At 34.3% G+C, this 17,049-nt stretch overlaps 1 protein-coding gene across 1 annotated transcript; it reads right to left on the bottom strand.

The window, feature by feature from the left end:
• Positions 1-1,108: 1,108 nt before the first annotated feature.
• LOC123664661 (glucose dehydrogenase [FAD, quinone]-like) lies at positions 1,109-9,911 on the bottom strand. The gene is made up of 4 exons (XM_045599178.1): positions 9,663-9,911; positions 3,954-4,111; positions 3,017-3,131; positions 1,109-2,762 (listed from the first exon to the last, which is right to left on the bottom strand). The coding sequence occupies exons 1-4, from the start codon at positions 9,909-9,911 to the stop codon at positions 1,419-1,421; spliced, it is 1,866 nt and encodes a 621-aa protein (XP_045455134.1). The 3' UTR covers positions 1,109-1,418.
• Positions 9,912-17,049: the final 7,138 nt, after the last annotated feature.

The following is a 17,049-nucleotide window of genomic DNA, read 5'->3' as shown; positions in this document are numbered from 1 at the left end:
TTATATATGAGGAGAACCAACGAAATAGATTTCCATGTATTCCCGCCATATAGATCTTTTGAAGCAGAATACAGTGGTTAATACGATCAAAAGCCTTACTAAAATCCATGTATATTATACAACAAAGAATTATATATTTTGTTGGTAGATTTGTAATTTATTTATAAACTACCGTCACTTAAAAAGGACTAACTAAAATAGTATGAAAATGAAATCTCAGACTGCTTAAATTTAACTTTTAATAAGAAGTTTACAAGTTATTTTAAAATACAAAATATACGGTCGAAATTGGACAGAGTTTGCCCTACGAGACAAAAGCTATCTTTCGCTAGCTAATTAGTCTGCCCTCTTTTCTGATCCAAACACGCTTACGTGAACTCGATTTCCCGCCAATGTACATTGCATGAAGACATTGTCGTACTGCGTTTCTATTGGTCGAGGGAAAGTACATGCATAAGGATCATTACAATATTAAATTAAACTACTAAATGAATAAATCAAAGTAGAAATGCATAGAATAGACTTTTTAAATTACAATAATATTTTAACGTTAATTATTTAGCAATTTAAACAGCGAAAGTATTACATAAAAAGAAATAGTAACTAAACAGATACTTACTTCAAGAAGTTAGAAAACAGATAATCATAATTAAGATAAATCAGAAATCAAGCCACGGAGCATATTTAATCCCAGGTAAATTACTGTTCATATAACCTGTGTTAAGAAGGTCATTCAATTTATTTATAATAAAGAGTGTTAGATACTGGGTTACAAATAATAAACTTGTGCGCTTTTAAGAATATATTAGCGTTTAAAAAACAATTTGAAATTACATATACTATATTAACGATCGGAGGAGCAGATTCAAAATTTTAAATTTTTAAAAGGTAATGACGACAGTCATTGTGAAAGCCGCTGATTGGTCGAATTTGCATCCACACGACCCTCAATGTTGCCAAGTAGTTTGGACAAAGGGATAGATAAAAAAAATTGTCAATTTAAAAATTATTGAGCTAATGGAACTCGCTCTTAATTTAAACAAAAATGCACTAGATTAATTTATTGTTAGATTTATTTAGTTGCCTTACACGAATAGAAAAAAAATCGTTCAGTATTGCCAGATTATTTAATAACAGATTAATTTTTACCAGTTTACAATTTGATATTTTACAATAGATTCCAAAGCAACATTTTATAATGTTGAAAAAAATCGAAAATAATTTATTAAAGATAGGAAGAAATAATCGATATACGATTTGATTAAAAAACAAAAAATTTACAAGCGTTATGAAATCATGCACTATCTATGACGATGCCTAAAAGCCACAAATAAAGTTTCGGATTCCTAAATAAATACACTAGTATCAATTAAATTACTTGATTAAAACTAATGTAGACTAACGAAGATCACATAAAATCATTTATACGAATAGTAAGCTTGATTGTATTTGTTCCAATATTTAATAATGAAGTCCACTCCTCTCTCTCCAATCATGATGCTAGGAGCATTGGTGTTTCCTCGAATGACAAATGGCATTATTGAGGCGTCGACGACTCTTAATCCAGCAACACCGTACACCCTTAATTGATTATCTAAAACAGCCTTTTCATCCCATTTCGGACCCATCTTACAAGTGCCTACAGGATGGTATGTACTCGATGTGTATGATTTGGCTAAGCAAATATAGTACTCATCGGTACCCCATTCGTAATTTCTACAAGCTGGCATCGGCTCCCGGACAAAATATGCGCTATGAGATCTAAATGCTTTTGTGTTTTCTAATGATAGGAGAAATCTAACACCTTTTAATAAAGGTATGAGATCAGAGTCATCACTTAAATAATTAGGGTATAACAACGGTGGACCATTTGGATCGGATTCATTTAATAGAAGAACACCTCTACTTTTAGGTACTAAGTTCATAGTCCTTGGTAAAACAGCGTCGTAAAATGCTGTTGGAAATATTGCGACTGACTCAGCAGTAATTGGATCCTGAATAAACTGTCTCCAATTAGAAACGTGGTTCACTTGAAATTGTACGTCCGGAGCAATTAAGTTAGGATCAGTTTTTATGAAAGATATAGAATTCACTGGACCATTACCAGACAACGGACCATTTTTGTACTTCATTTCAGCGTATTCTTGAACCGATTCTAAAATTTCGTTTTCACTGACTGTTGTAGCTGTTTTGTTAGGCAAAGCTACAATAACACCATTGAATGTTACGTGGTCGTGTAAATTTTCACCAACAGCTAGATCTTGAATTACTGGTATGCCTAAACTCTCTAAGTGATCTTTTGGTCCAATGCCGGATAGCATCAACAATTTCGGTGAATTGATAGATCCAGCGCTGACTATTACTTCCTTACGGGCAATGGCCGTAAACATGTTGTTGTTTTGCAAATAAACTATTCCGTATGCTCTTTTGTTGTCATCAATGAGAATTCTTAGAGCTTCGGAGTTTGTTTTGACAGTAAGATTCTTCCTCTTATCTCTAATGGGTTGTATGAACGCCGTATTTGTTGATACTCTTTCACCTAACAGAGAAAATGCTTGAGCTTGCATAGTTCCTACTTGACGAGCTCCGTTATAGTCGGTTAATGGGAGTCCTCTCTGATTGAAAGCTTCAGTCAGCATCCAAGAGGGATCATCTATATAAGGATACCTTGATACAAACTGCTCTCCCTCGACGCCATGATATATAGGATCTAAAGCTTCGATATTAACGTTTCTTTCTGATTTCTTAAAGAAAGGTAACACCTGTAACAAAGTATTCACACATTTTGTTATTTTTTCAATTTTGTAATATTTTGTTTAACTGATTTAATGGATCTAACGAAGAAATTCGATAAACGAAGTGGTTATAAAATAATTCTGTTAAATGATGTTGAAAATGAGGAATGTCACATTATTTCTGCACTCGTATGAATAAAACAGTAATCGTAAAAGCGGATGACACCTTACTTGTTTATTTAATTCGTTGTTAATCTAATATTTATGTTATCAATACTAACGTCTTTGTAGCTCCACCCGGCGTTACCAAGAGAAGCCCAGCCATCATAGTCTGCTCTGTTACCCCTAATGTAAGCCATGGAATTGATTGAACTCGAACCTCCCATCATTTTACCCCTGAAATATAATTTGTTAAGAAATAGATTCTTTCCAGGTAACCGTCTACCAAACCTGGAAAGCATTACTACCATTGTGTGTACCCTAGAGACAGGTCTAAAGATCTGTGGCCCATCGTAAAACATAAAGAGTTAGGTAGACAGTTCAAATAGTATCGTGTATAGTAATAGTACAATTATCGCATAATTATAGCCTCGTTATGAGTCCGTTAATTTAGGTAGGTGGACGATTGATACGATAAGATGGAGGTTAATGCTGAAACGAATTATTATTTTGTGGTATTAATCGTGTAACTTTGATATATGTAACGGCTTAGGTAAGCTGTCCTTAATGGATATGCCCAAGAATGTATCGAAATGTAAATCATCAATAGAACTTGACTGGTATTAGTGTTACAAATTGCACCTGTATTGTACGTTGTTACTCAATCAAAATTAAATCCTAATTATATAGCCATAAGTTCGCCCATTGTATTATAATTTCCTGCTCAAAATATGGAGCAGCCCGACTGAGGTAATACCTCGATCTTACAGAAGATCACAGCTAAATAATGCTGTTTTCAAGCAGTATTATGGTCCTTTTGGTGAGTAAGGTGACCAGAGCTCCTGGGGGGATTGGGGATTGGGTCGGCAACGCGCTTGCGATGCTTCTGGTGTTGCAGGCGTCTATAAGCTACGGTAATCTCTTCCCATCAGGTGGGCCGTACGCTTATTTGCCGACCTAGTGACGTTTAGTGTGTATTATGTAGTTGTGGTGTACAATAAAGTATTAATAAATAATACTTGGATTTTTATTTTTATATTTATTTTACCATGTACATACCTCGGCCATGAACATCTTCCTCCTGGGTGTGCAAGGCAACTCTTTCCATTAGGTTCAGTGGTGTATGCCCAGTCTATGTTTGACCCCAGGAGCGCTGTAGAAAGACCAGGTACGAAGGTTACATCTGGTTGTTCAGGCCCTGCTTCCAAAAGAAGTACCTGAAAGTATTATTAGTTTTACATATTTTTTTAAGGCGGTCGGTTAAGCCGTAAAAGAGGAACAAAGAAATAAATAAACTCACTTTCATATTTATAATATTAGTATGGATTCATTATGCCTGCGTGACCCGTAAATAATTGCAGGTAGCTTATAGTAAAATTATTAAATATAGTTCAAAAAAAAAAAAAAAATGATCGATCCATGTTAAATAATTGATTGTATGTGTGTATTAATTATATTCTTACTATTAATGGTAGACATACGTTTAGCATTATTCTCAAGACGTCCTTTACCCAAAGGTTCTTTGGTAGAGTCTGCCTTTTTACGATAGCGATAAGACGTCCTTTCTTGATTCATTTTTCACCGTATTTCTTATTAAGCTTTAATGTTTATACATCTTACACTTGCAAAAATAAGATATATATATATAAAATATTTCTTATAATTATATTGTACTAGCTGTGCCCGCGGCTTCGCCCGCGTTGAAATCAGTGTGTCACAAAGTTTTCCCGGCAAACTTCCAGTGAAACTCTCATCGAAATCGGCTTAGCCGATCCGTAAACCTTCCCCTTGAAGCCATCTCCCCATTGGTGAAACCGCATAAAAATCCGTTCAGTAGATTTTGAGGGAATCGATCGCATACACTTTTGGGGACTTTGTTTTATAATACACTAACTGTTGCCCGCGACTACGTCCGCTTGGTTATGAAGACATGCATTACTATTAAGATGTTTAACGCAAATTATTTTTTCATTTCAGTCACTTGAAATACTTATCACACTGAGTAACTTTTTGCAAGGCACAATTTAGTATAATTTAATAGTCATTTTTATAAAACCTCTCTATACACTACATTTTTAGTTTTATTTTCAGGCTGCAGTATAAATAACCTATCAGGCGAACTTATAGCTACTGTATATGTTTCATACAAACTATCAACCCCAATCAAACCCCCTTAGCGGTGGAATATCGCAAAATCCGTTCATAGCGGACGTCTACTAACTATAATCTACCTCCCTGCCAAATTTCATCTTTGTTTATCCTAGATGAATGGACCATCCAGCGGTTTTTGAGTTCTCGTGATGAGTGAGTTAGTGACCTTTCTCTTTTATATATATAGATTACGATGCATTATTTGGACACCTCCTCACCATCTATAGAACATACATTTTAAATTTCGAGTCTCTTACTTCAAAAACATACAAACTTCCAACCCCCGTTTTATCCCCTTAGGGTTCGAGTTTCGTAAAATCCGTTCTTAGCGGATGTCTACGCCCTATAAGAAACCTACTTGCCAAATTTCAAGTTTGTTGCTGTTATAGTTTCGGAGATTTCGTGATGAGTGAGTCAACCTCCCATCCCCTGTTTTAACCCCAAAAGCAAGTTGATTTCTAGATACATTATGTGGACACCTTCTCGCCATCTATAGAGCATACATTTTAAATTTCAAGTCTCTTCCTTCAAAAACATAGGACTTTCATGAAAACTTCCAACCCCCGCTTTACCCCTTTAGGGGTCGAATTTTGTAAAATCCGTTCTTAGCGGATCTCTACGCCCTATAAGGAGCCTTCTTGCCAAATTTCAAGTTTTTAGGTGTTATAGTTTCGGAGATTTCGTGATGAGTGAGTGACCTTTCGCTTTTATATATATTATAGATTATAGATTACGATGTATTATTTGGACACTTCCTCGCCATCTATAGAGCATACATTTTAAATTTCAAGTCTCTTACCTTAATAACATATGACTTTCATACAAACTTCCAACCCCCGTTTTACCTCTCTAGGGGCGAATTTCGTAAAACCCGTTCTTAATGAATGTTTACGCCCTATAAGCACGCCTATCTGCCAAATTTCAAGTTTTTAGGTGTTATAGTTTCGGAGATTTCGTGGTGAGTGAGTAAACCTACCATCCCCCGTTTTAACCCCAAAAGGGAGTTGATTTCTAAAGATAGATTATTTGGACTCCTTCTCATTATCTATAAGGCATACATTTTAAATTTCAAGTCTCTTACTTCAAAATCATGGGACTTTCATACAAACTTCCAACCCCCGTTTTATCTCCTTAGGGGTTGAATTTCGTAAAATCCGTTCTTAGCGGATGTTCACACTCTATAAGGAGCCTTCCTGCCAAATTTCAAGTTTATAGGTGTTATAGTTTCGGAGATTTCGTGATGAGTGAGTCAACCTACCATCCCCCGATTCAACCCCAAAAGGGAGTTGATTTCTAAAGATATATTATTTGAACACCTTCTCATCATCTATAGAGCATACATTTTAAATTTCTCTTACTTCAAAATCATAGGACGTTCATACAAACTTGCAACCCCCATTTCACCCCCTTAGGGGTCGAGTTTCGTAAAATCCGTTCTTAGCGGATGCCTACGTCTTATAAGGAGCCTACCTGCCGAATTTCAAGTTTGTAGGTGTTATAGTTTCGGAGATTTCGTGATGAATGACCTTTCGCGTTTATATATATTATAGATTAAATATTATTTATAATTATTAATTAGAATTACTGTCACTTTTCTTGTTTCTTTTTTTATGATGATAATTTCAAATTAAAAAATTTTTAATGACTTTTTTTATGTTTTTGATGCTATTGGTTTATATTTTATTTTGTTGTCTATACCTATATTATTCTTTGTTATTTGTTATTTTTTACTACTACTTTTTTAATTTACTTCCAAAAGAGGAGGAGGTTCTCAATTCGACTTTAATTATTTTTAATGTACCTATATTACCTCAGAACTTTTATATTTATATAAAAGATATGCAAGTTTTTTACTTGTGTAAAAAGGCAGTTACACATACATATTATTTTAAAGTCTACTAACAAGCCTCAGCTGTTTTGTGTCCCCTGTTCTGAACAAACGAATAAAAAATACTTAAAAATATTTACTAGGTCAATTATATTGATGTAATTATGCATTTACGTAAATTGTTTTTAAAATAAACACTATGATGAAATAAAAAATTAGAATATGAAAACAACAAAATTTGTAATCTCTTAGTGATCCACTTTCTTTATTCTAATGACGCATACTTAATGACACGTTGTCTGGATTAATTACTGAATTTCTGATTATTACTGAATTACTGAATTTCGGGATAAGTACTAATAAAAATTACAAAAATGACAGGAGGTAAGTACAAAAGGCGGCCTTATCGCTAATGAACGATCTCTTCCAGGCAACCTTTGGGCAGAGGAAATGCTATATATGTAGATGGTCTAGGTGTACAGTTTTTGTCTAACCCAGTGTCCTTCACTGTATCTACTGTACAAATTATATCAAGTTTCATTTAATTCCATTTAACTATTTTCATTTTGGTATTGGTTATACAATTAACTCAAGAAAATATATCCCAAATATCTTCTATCTAAGGAATTAGATAAATACTTTTAGAGACAACACTTTCTTTATTATTTATTAATTCATTCCTCCATTCACAACACACATTATAGTTTTTTTTTAGTGACAGAATAATTACCTATTCATTTAACTACTTATTATTATTATTTAATGTCAAAATATAAAAACAAAATCTTGTGCTCAGTGATACGCTTTTAAACTGAGGTGAACTGCAGCAGCAGAGGGCACTGCAGGTAAATTCGTGTTTAAAATATGGAGCAGCTAAACTGGGGTAGAATCTCGACCTTACAGAAGATTACAGCTAAATAATACGATTTTCAAGCGGTTTTGGTTTCCTGTTGGTGAGTAAGTTGACAAGATGAACTGGGGGTAGGGTCGGCAACGCGCTGGCGATGCTTTTGGTGTAGCCGGGGTCTATAAGCTACGGTAATCGCTTACCATCAGGTGAGCCGTACGATTGGCAAACAATCTAACTACGACTAAAATATATATATATATATATATATATATATATATATATATATATATATATATATATATATATATATATATATATATATATATATAAAAATTAAAAAAAAAAGGAAACGTTTATCTGTAAAATGTGTACATTATGTTTGTAAATAAATGTTCACAAAATCTAATGTAATTTATGTAGGTATATAAATAAATTAACAACCGCTCTCGTGTAGGCGTCTAAACACCGACCGGCTTGCGGGTTCGATTCCCGCTTGGGGTGGATTTTTGCACAAATATTTCTTTCCGGTTTGGATTTCTATCCTTGTGGGTCTGCCCAGCGTGCCTCAGAGAGCACGTTAAGCTACCCCGCAATTCAGTAGCTTTGTAGATTAAGCTCCAATCCTTCTCCTGCATTGAGATAGAGGCCTATGCCCAGCAGTGGGATGTTATAGGCTGAATCGTGAAGTAAAATTGAATCGCAAAATGTGTTGTTGTTAATCGCAAAACTCGACTGGACCCAATAGCTATCACATCATCATCATCACAGCAGCCTTTCGCAGTCCACTACTGGACTTAGGCCTCCACAAGTTTACGCCAAATATGGCGTGAACTCATGTGTTTTGGTCATAGTCACCACACAGGGCAGACGGGTTGGTGACCGCAGAGCTGGCTTTGTCGCGCCGAAGACGCTGCTGCCTGTCTTCGGCCTGTGTATTTCAAAGCCGGCAGTTGGATGATTATCCCGCCATCGGTCGGCTTTTTAAGTTCCAAGGTAGTAGTGGAACTGTGTTATCCCTTAGTTGCCTCTTACGACACCCACGGCAAGAGAGGGGTGGCTATATTCTTTGATGCCGTAACCACACAGCATGGCTAATAGCTATATATATTTTTTTAAATTCAAGAATCTAAAACTCCCTCGCAGTAATTTAAAGACATTCCTGTTTATAATGTCGATACGTCCACGTAATAAACAAAAAAATAACTAAAATTACAAAAAAAATATGTAAAAAATGTTGAACCTTTTACGCTTAAAATTTTAATCAGACAACGGCTTCACCCGCTTCGATTTTCCGATCCCGTAGGAATGTCGGGATGAAAAATAGCCTATGTGTTATACTAGATCTCAATCTAAATAATATTCTAGAATCAATAATATTTGTGCGAAACATCCACAAATCATCCGTACTCCTAAACTTTGGCTGCAGTTACATTATATTCTTTATTTGTGAAAATAAAATAATATTCGTTTTTAAATAATTTTGAAATATAGATTCTGCAAAGACATATCAACAATAAACCCCTCAGTTATTAGTTTATAGTAGAAAAAACCGACTTCAACTACATCGACAAGTAATAAATACATTTTACTATATTTTCTATGTCGTGTCCTATACAGAAAGGTTGTCTGAAAGGAATCGGTCTCTTAGCGATAAGACCACCTTTGTACATCTTTCTTTGTATGCTAGATGTTTATTTGTTTTGTTTTGTTTCTTACTAACCTATAAACATGCCTCAGAGAGCATATTAAGCCGTCGGTCTCGGTTGTTATCATGTATGAATGATAGCGATCGTTACTCATAGTAGAAAGTATATCCAGATTATTTTATGAATACAGAGGCCTATATCCAACAGTGAGATATTACAGGCTGAAGCCCAATATCCCACTGTTTTTGCATATTAAACTATAAATATAAGTTGATATCTTAGATAAAATTTACCTTCCAATTAGGGTTTTCAGTCAATCTGTTAGCAACAACGCAACCCGCTGCGCCAGCTCCGACGACGATGAAGTCGTACTCATTTCTGATGTCTTCTGGCTCGTTATGAGACCAATGTTTCCTAGCATCAGATGAACCGCCGTACAGGTTGACTAATAAGTTTAAGTATATATATCCGAAGGGAGAGCAAGCTGTGACAGGTGTGTAGGGCGGACAAACATCGGTTAAGTTTAAGGGCTGCCAGATCATTTTTAATCTGAAAATATAATGTTATTCTCATCACAAGCCCTGTGGTCAAAACTGAACTAAACGTCCTGTAAGAGTTCCATTTCTGGGCAATTACGTCCGCTTCTATATTACTATTATTGGTTTAAAGTATTACGTAACGTCTAGTTAAACTCTAAAAAAATATTTGTCAACCCATTGTCTATATAGTTGATGCTGGTTTTAGGTAACTTATTTGTGATTTTTAACCTGATTGAATTTATTTTACACATTCATTTCTGGTAAATATCTACCACTTCAGCCTAAAACAGTCCTCTGCTGGACATAGGCCTCCACAAGTTTACGCCCGACGCTATGCGCGAACTAATGTGTTTTGCCCATAGTCACAACGCGGGGCAGGCGGGTTGGTGACCGCAGGGCTGGCTTTGTCGCACCGAAAACGCTGCGGTAAATATCTACCATCCTTTAACGGTAGGCAGTAGTATTTTAGCCTAAATTTATAGCCTAAAATGCATAATTACACTACCTACCCGCTGTATATTTATTAACTAACACAACTTTGTAACAATATTATTGTGTAGCTTTATTATAGTAAATCATCAAAATTTACATTTTAAAAGCAATTATAGTATTCACATTATGGCAATAATTTTTGTCACTTTATTTACCTTCAATTTCGACCGATGCTATAACCGTGCCGCATTCACCACAATGAAATTATTTTATTATTATTGAAACACATGAATATTAACGCAAATTAAAATAAAAACGTTATTTTCCAACAAAAATCAATTTACTGAATTTATTATTTGCTATATATTGTAATTTTTTCTAACTTTAGATGCACTTCATGCTTTTCAATAGCTTTACATTTAATTTTGAGTTAGTAAATCATTTTTACATTATCACAGAGTCGATATTTAGTAGTAAATTAGAAGTATCAAACAAGAATGAACGTACCGGCCTCTTCTGTTTATAACTGTCGAGTACTGGAATGCATAAATTGCATCCTCATTTAATAATTACCTATAACAATTTAAAATTCTTCATTAACGATGTTTTTCAATGATAATTCTGTGCTAGATTATTGAAATTTATATATCCTTAATTTGTCTAATTAATTTAAAGTTTTATATCGATCGACGTTTATTATTCCTTCTAAATCTATATATTAATTAGTGAAGCAAAAATTTTGTACCCCTTTTTGCGGAAATTGCGGGAACGGAGTAGTATGACATTTCGCTCACTTATAGTTTAAATAGAGAAGAAGTACATAATGCTAATATATTTTTTAAACTATGCATAAAAATACATTATATTAATTTAAAAAAAAAATACACACACTACCATCTGTCCATATATTTGACACACACACGCATATATGTATACTCTTTTGTTTATTATTACAGTCTTTGACAACAGAACCTTAATAATGTTCAAACTTATAAATTATACTAATTATAGTCGAATTTCCACTAGTTAATATTTTAAAATGTGAACTAAAAAGTACTGCATTTATACTAGTGATGTGCCGGATCGTCAAAAATGTATATCCGTGGATACGGATCCGGATACGGATATTTACAGCCAAGATCCGCGGATACGGATGCGGATTTTTATTTAGTCACTCAATTGGTGTCTTTGTGTGACCTTGAAACGATAGTTGACGTCACGTCCGCCGCAACGACGAGCAGGACTAGGGTTGCCAGATCGAATAACGAGAAATATTTTCGAGAGAAAAAAAAAATCGGGATAGTAGGTTTTTGATCGGAACAAACGAAAATAACATTAAAGTTAATACATATATTTTGGCACGTGGCGTTGGCGCAACGGTTACAGCCATGAATTGTATCTGTTGCGCTGGCGGTAGCGGGTTCGATCCCCGCACATGACAAACATTTGTATTGGCCATACAGGTGTTTGCCGTGGTCTGGGTGTTTGTGCAGTCCTTGTGGGTCTCTCCACCGTGCCTCGGAGAGCACGTTAAGCCGTCGGTCCCGGTTGTTATCATGTACACCTGATAGCGATCTTTACTCAAAGTAGCAAATATATCCGCCAACCCGCAGCAGCGTGGTGGATTAAGCTCTGATCCTTCTCCTACATGGGGGAAGAGGCCTATGCCCAGTAGTCGGATATTACAGGCTGAAGCGAATACATATATTTTATCACATTTAACGTTATTGTCAGATCGTTCGCTGCCGATACAAATGTCTATATAAATAAATATTAACAAATAAGTTTTGTTTTTCATTTTCTTGAAAAGTAATGTCATAGCTTTCTATGTATAATAGTGATCACATAAGATAGTTGATTTAGTATCTTTGAGTTATATACTATTATTATTAACTTACTAGAAAATATATTTGCAATTAAAGGTGCCAAATATTTTTTGGGCATTTTAACTTGTCAATTGAATTTGAAAATTAATAAAAGATCCGTATAAAACCCGCGAGAAAAGTGACGGATACGGACACGGATACGGATCTCATTTTTCCCGCGAATATCCGCGGTCACGGATACGGATACGGATATCCAGAACATCACTAGTTTAAACATGTATGTATACAGATCGACTTTTCGAAGGATTTAAAATTCAACGTACTATACGTTGAATTTTAGATATTTTTTTGTTTTTGAGGTAAAACAACTCATATATGTCTTAGGGTCTGTTTCCAGCGGTTCTATATAATATTTATCTAGCACATAAGCTACGAATAGACTTTAACAGCAGGAGGTAGAATTGTCCTGTTTCGCCTAATCAGTAAACTATAACTTTTAATCCACAATTGTGAATAGAAATATGCCATAAATATTCTTAAATTCATAATGTTCTTAAAACTTATCAAAAAAAAAAATATATCCTACTGTGTTACATAACAATAAGATAAAAATATATCTAGAAATTAAATCGATAATTCCTGTGATCTGACCGTTTGAGTAGACGGGTCCTAGAGTGGAGACCGCGTCTTGGCAAACGCAGTGTGGGACGTCCTCCGGCCCGTTGGACCGACGATCTACGTAGGATTGCCGGTGTAAGCTGGTTGAGAATTGCGGAAAACCGGGATGTCTGGCGAGAACTTGGGGAGGACTATCTCCAGCAGTGGACTACCATAGGCTGAAGTGATGATGAGTGATGTGACCTGAACTTAGAACCAACTTTTTTTTTGGTTCTATCTTCGGAGTAACCAAGCAATTAATTAGATTTTCTTAATTTGCATATGTGCGTGTGCGGGCGAAGGGTAAAACCTTATCTATTTACATTGACACCTTTAATAAATGCGACCATCGCTCAAAAACATGTTCTTGAAACCACGGACGGTGCTATTAATTACGAAGTATTGTTATTAGATTAAGTACAATTTAACAGAACTTTGTGAATGTTTTAATGTTATTTTTTATACCTATTTATTTATAAACTAGATATTTGACGTGACAACACAACAAACGTATAAAGTTTAAATATTCGTAACTATTCGAAAATTGTCTAATTTTTGCAGCATTTTCTTTCTTTCATTTTGTTTTCAAGATTTTTTATAAACATTTAATTTCAGATAAAAATATATTTATAAACTTATACATTATATACTCATCCACAGAAAACTTGCAAATATTTAAGATAATTTTCAATTTGCGCATAACTACGAAACTACTGGATGATGGACGATAACAAACGAATCTTGACATGATTAATTGAGCTAAAAATATATACCACGAGCTTTGTCTTTTCTTCTTTTTAACCGACTTCCAAAAAAGGAGGAGGTTCTCAATTCGACTGTATTTTTTTTTATGTATGTTACATCAGAACTTTTGACTGGGTGGAGCGATTTCGACAATTTTTTTTTAATCGAAAGGTGGTATATGCCAGTTGGTCCCATTTAAATTTATTTGAGATCTAACAACTACTTTTCGAGCTATATCTATTAATGCGTTTTTACTTGACGCTTTTTTCGTCGACCTACGTGGTATTATACCTCATAACTTTCTACTGGATGTACCGATTTTGATAATTCTTTTTTTGTTGGAAATGATATCCCTAGTTTAGTACCGTGATAAGGAAACCAGGATCTGATGATGGGATCCCAGAGAAATTGATGGAAATTCTTGAAAATCCGCAATAACTTTTTACTGGGTGTACCGATTTTGATAATTCTTTTTTTGTTGGAAAGAAGATATCCTTAGTTTAGTACCATGATAAGGAAACCAGGATCCGATAATGGGATCTCAGAGAAATCGAGGAAATTTCTTGAAAATCCGCAATAACTTTTTACTGGGTGTACCGATTTTAATAATTTTTAATTTAATCGAAAGCTGATGTTTATCATGTGGTCACATATAAATTTTATCGAGATCTGATAACTAATTTTTGAGTAATCTTTGATAACGCGTAGTTGCTTGACTATTTTTTCGTCGATCTACGTTGTATTACTTGTCGATGTAATTGAAGTCGTTTTTTTTTTCGTTTGCGAGCAAATACAATTATGTTTTTGCTTATTGACATGATTTATTTCATTTATTTGTTTATAAATTCAAATGAATTAATTTTGTTACATTTAAGTAATATTTGCACACCGAAATCGGTAGGATATAATCTTTTAAATTTGACAATCTGTATACCATATTCTGGCAAAATAAATAAATTATAATAATAATTATTATTATTTGTTATTTTTTGTCCTGAAATTAATTACGGTTTTTCAGGAAAATGGACGAAACTCGAAATGAAATGAATATAAATGATATGAATGAAATTTATTGTAATTCGTTGTAGCGTTAGATAATATAAATAATAATTATTGATTCCTTAGACATTTTAAAAATTGTTCCTTAAATTATTCAAGATATTTTTTTTCTTTTTTAGGTATTAAAGAAATTTTAAGATAAGAAAATTAAATTTAAACTTAATTATTTTTCTGCTGTGTGGCTATGGCAGTAAAGAATATAGCCACCCCCTCTCTTTCCGTGGATGTCGTAAGAGGCGACTAAGGTATATAACATAACACAGTTCCATTACCACCTTGGAACTTAAAAAGCCAACTGCTGGCTTTGAAATACACAGGCCGAAGACGGGCAGCAGCGTCTTCGATGCGACAAAGCCAGCCTTGCGGTCACCAACCCCGCCCAGCGTGGTGACTACGGGCAACACACATGAGTTGTGGAGGCCTATGTCCAGCAGTGGACTGCGATAGGCTGAAGTGATGATGTTTCTAGAAGTTTATCTTTTTATTTTAAATATGTGTAAACTTTTTGGCCTTGTGTAATGGTATTGTTCTGTGAAATAATTACATTGTTCTGTTTTGTGTGTTGTATTGTATATATATTTATGTTCTAATAAAGAGAAAATAAAAAATAAACCTAGTTACGCATCTAACGAATAGAAAAATTGTTCGTAATTTGGGTTTAAGCGTTAGTTACAAAATTGCTAATTATATAGTTCGGCGTTGTATACAGCCCTGAGATCGAGTGAAACTTTTAAACAACTGTACCACTAATTAATTGTACTTATTTGTTCAACACAAGGCCTGCATAACACGAAGTAATAAAATTTACTTGTAACATGAAGATACAATTACTGTGATTGTTTTAAATTAATTATGAAATTACAATTACTTAGTATGTAATCTTCTATAATATAAAAATGAGTCGCTGAATGTGTTGCTAAGCGCAAAACTCGAGAACGGTTGGACCGATTTCGCTAATTCTTTTTTTTAAATTTTCCTTGAAGTACGAGGATGGTTCTTACGGAGAAAAAAATTCTAAAAAAAAAAAAAAATTAAATTTCCTGAAACAGTCTAAAAACAACACTTTTCTATACTACCCATACAAAAGATTTGTGATAATACTTAAAAGTCAATTTGAACTAAATATATAATAACTATATATATCTCTTATATATAAAAATGAATCGCAAAATGTGTTGGTAAGCGCATAACTCAACAACGTCAAGACTAATTTTACCAATTCTTTCTTTGAAATGTTCATTAAAGTCCAAGAATGGTTTTTACGGCGAGAAAAATTCGAATAATTTCCAGGAAATGGTAGTTTTTATCTCAATAGGACCCGGTAGGTGGCGCTGCTATCTGTATGTAGCTCCGAAACTACTGAATCAATTTTTATCAAATTTTGTAAGCATCTGTAATTTGGTCTAACTTGGGAGATAGGGTAGTTATCTCAAATGGACCCGGTAGGTGGCGCTGCTATCGGTATGTAAGCTATCAAATTTGGTAGCTGTTTTCCGGGCAGGACAACGTCTGCCGGGTCCGCTAGTAAGCTATAAAAACAAATCTTCCATATCAAGAAGGTTTTCGATAAGGTTTACTATACAGCCTTAAGAGAATTGGAGAAACTGACAAAGGTCATCGAGTTACACGCCTAAAGAGGCAAGGGATTGGGCACATTATTAACAACACTCATGCCTTATTAGGTGCAAAGGTGGTAAAAAAAGTTGTGTTTGCACAAACAAAAAAAAAAAAAAACTACATCAGATATAAATCCACATGTGATACCACGTACGTAGTTGGTACAACGTGCCACCGTGTTGGGACCACATGACAAGCTACAACTTTAGATTAAAAAAGAATCGTCGATATCGGTATACACACTTAAAAGTTCTGATGTGACGCATAATAATTGTGTTTGCTCGCAAACGAAAAAAAAACCGACTTCAATTACATCGACAAGTAATACAACGTAGATCGACGAAAAAATAGTCAAGCAACTACGCGTTATCAAAGATTACTCAAAAAGTAGTTATCAGATATTGATAAAATTTATATGTGACCACATGATAAACATCAGCTTTCGATTAAATTAAAAATTATCAAAATCGGTACACCCAGTAAAAAGTTATTACGGATTTTCGAGAGTTTCCCTCGATTTCTCTGGGATCCCATCATCAGATCCTAGTTTCCTTATCATAGTACTAAACTCGAGATATTCCCTTTCTAACAAAAAAAGAATTATCAAAATCGGTACATCCAGTAGAAAGTTATGTGGTATAATACAACGTAGGTCGACCAAAAAAGCGTCAAGTAAAAACGCATTATTAGATATAACTCGAAAAGTAGTTGTTAGATCTCAAATAAATTTAAATGGGACCAATTGGCACACACAACCTATCGATTAAAACAAAATTTGTCGAAATCGGTCTACCCAGTCAAAAGTT

The sequence above is a fragment of the Melitaea cinxia genome, chromosome 22 (assembly GCF_905220565.1).
Source record: "Melitaea cinxia chromosome 22, ilMelCinx1.1, whole genome shotgun sequence".
Taxonomy (NCBI): domain Eukaryota; kingdom Metazoa; phylum Arthropoda; class Insecta; order Lepidoptera; family Nymphalidae; genus Melitaea; species Melitaea cinxia.
Note: the sequence above shows the minus strand (reverse complement) of the source record. Positions and strands in the feature narration are given on the sequence as shown.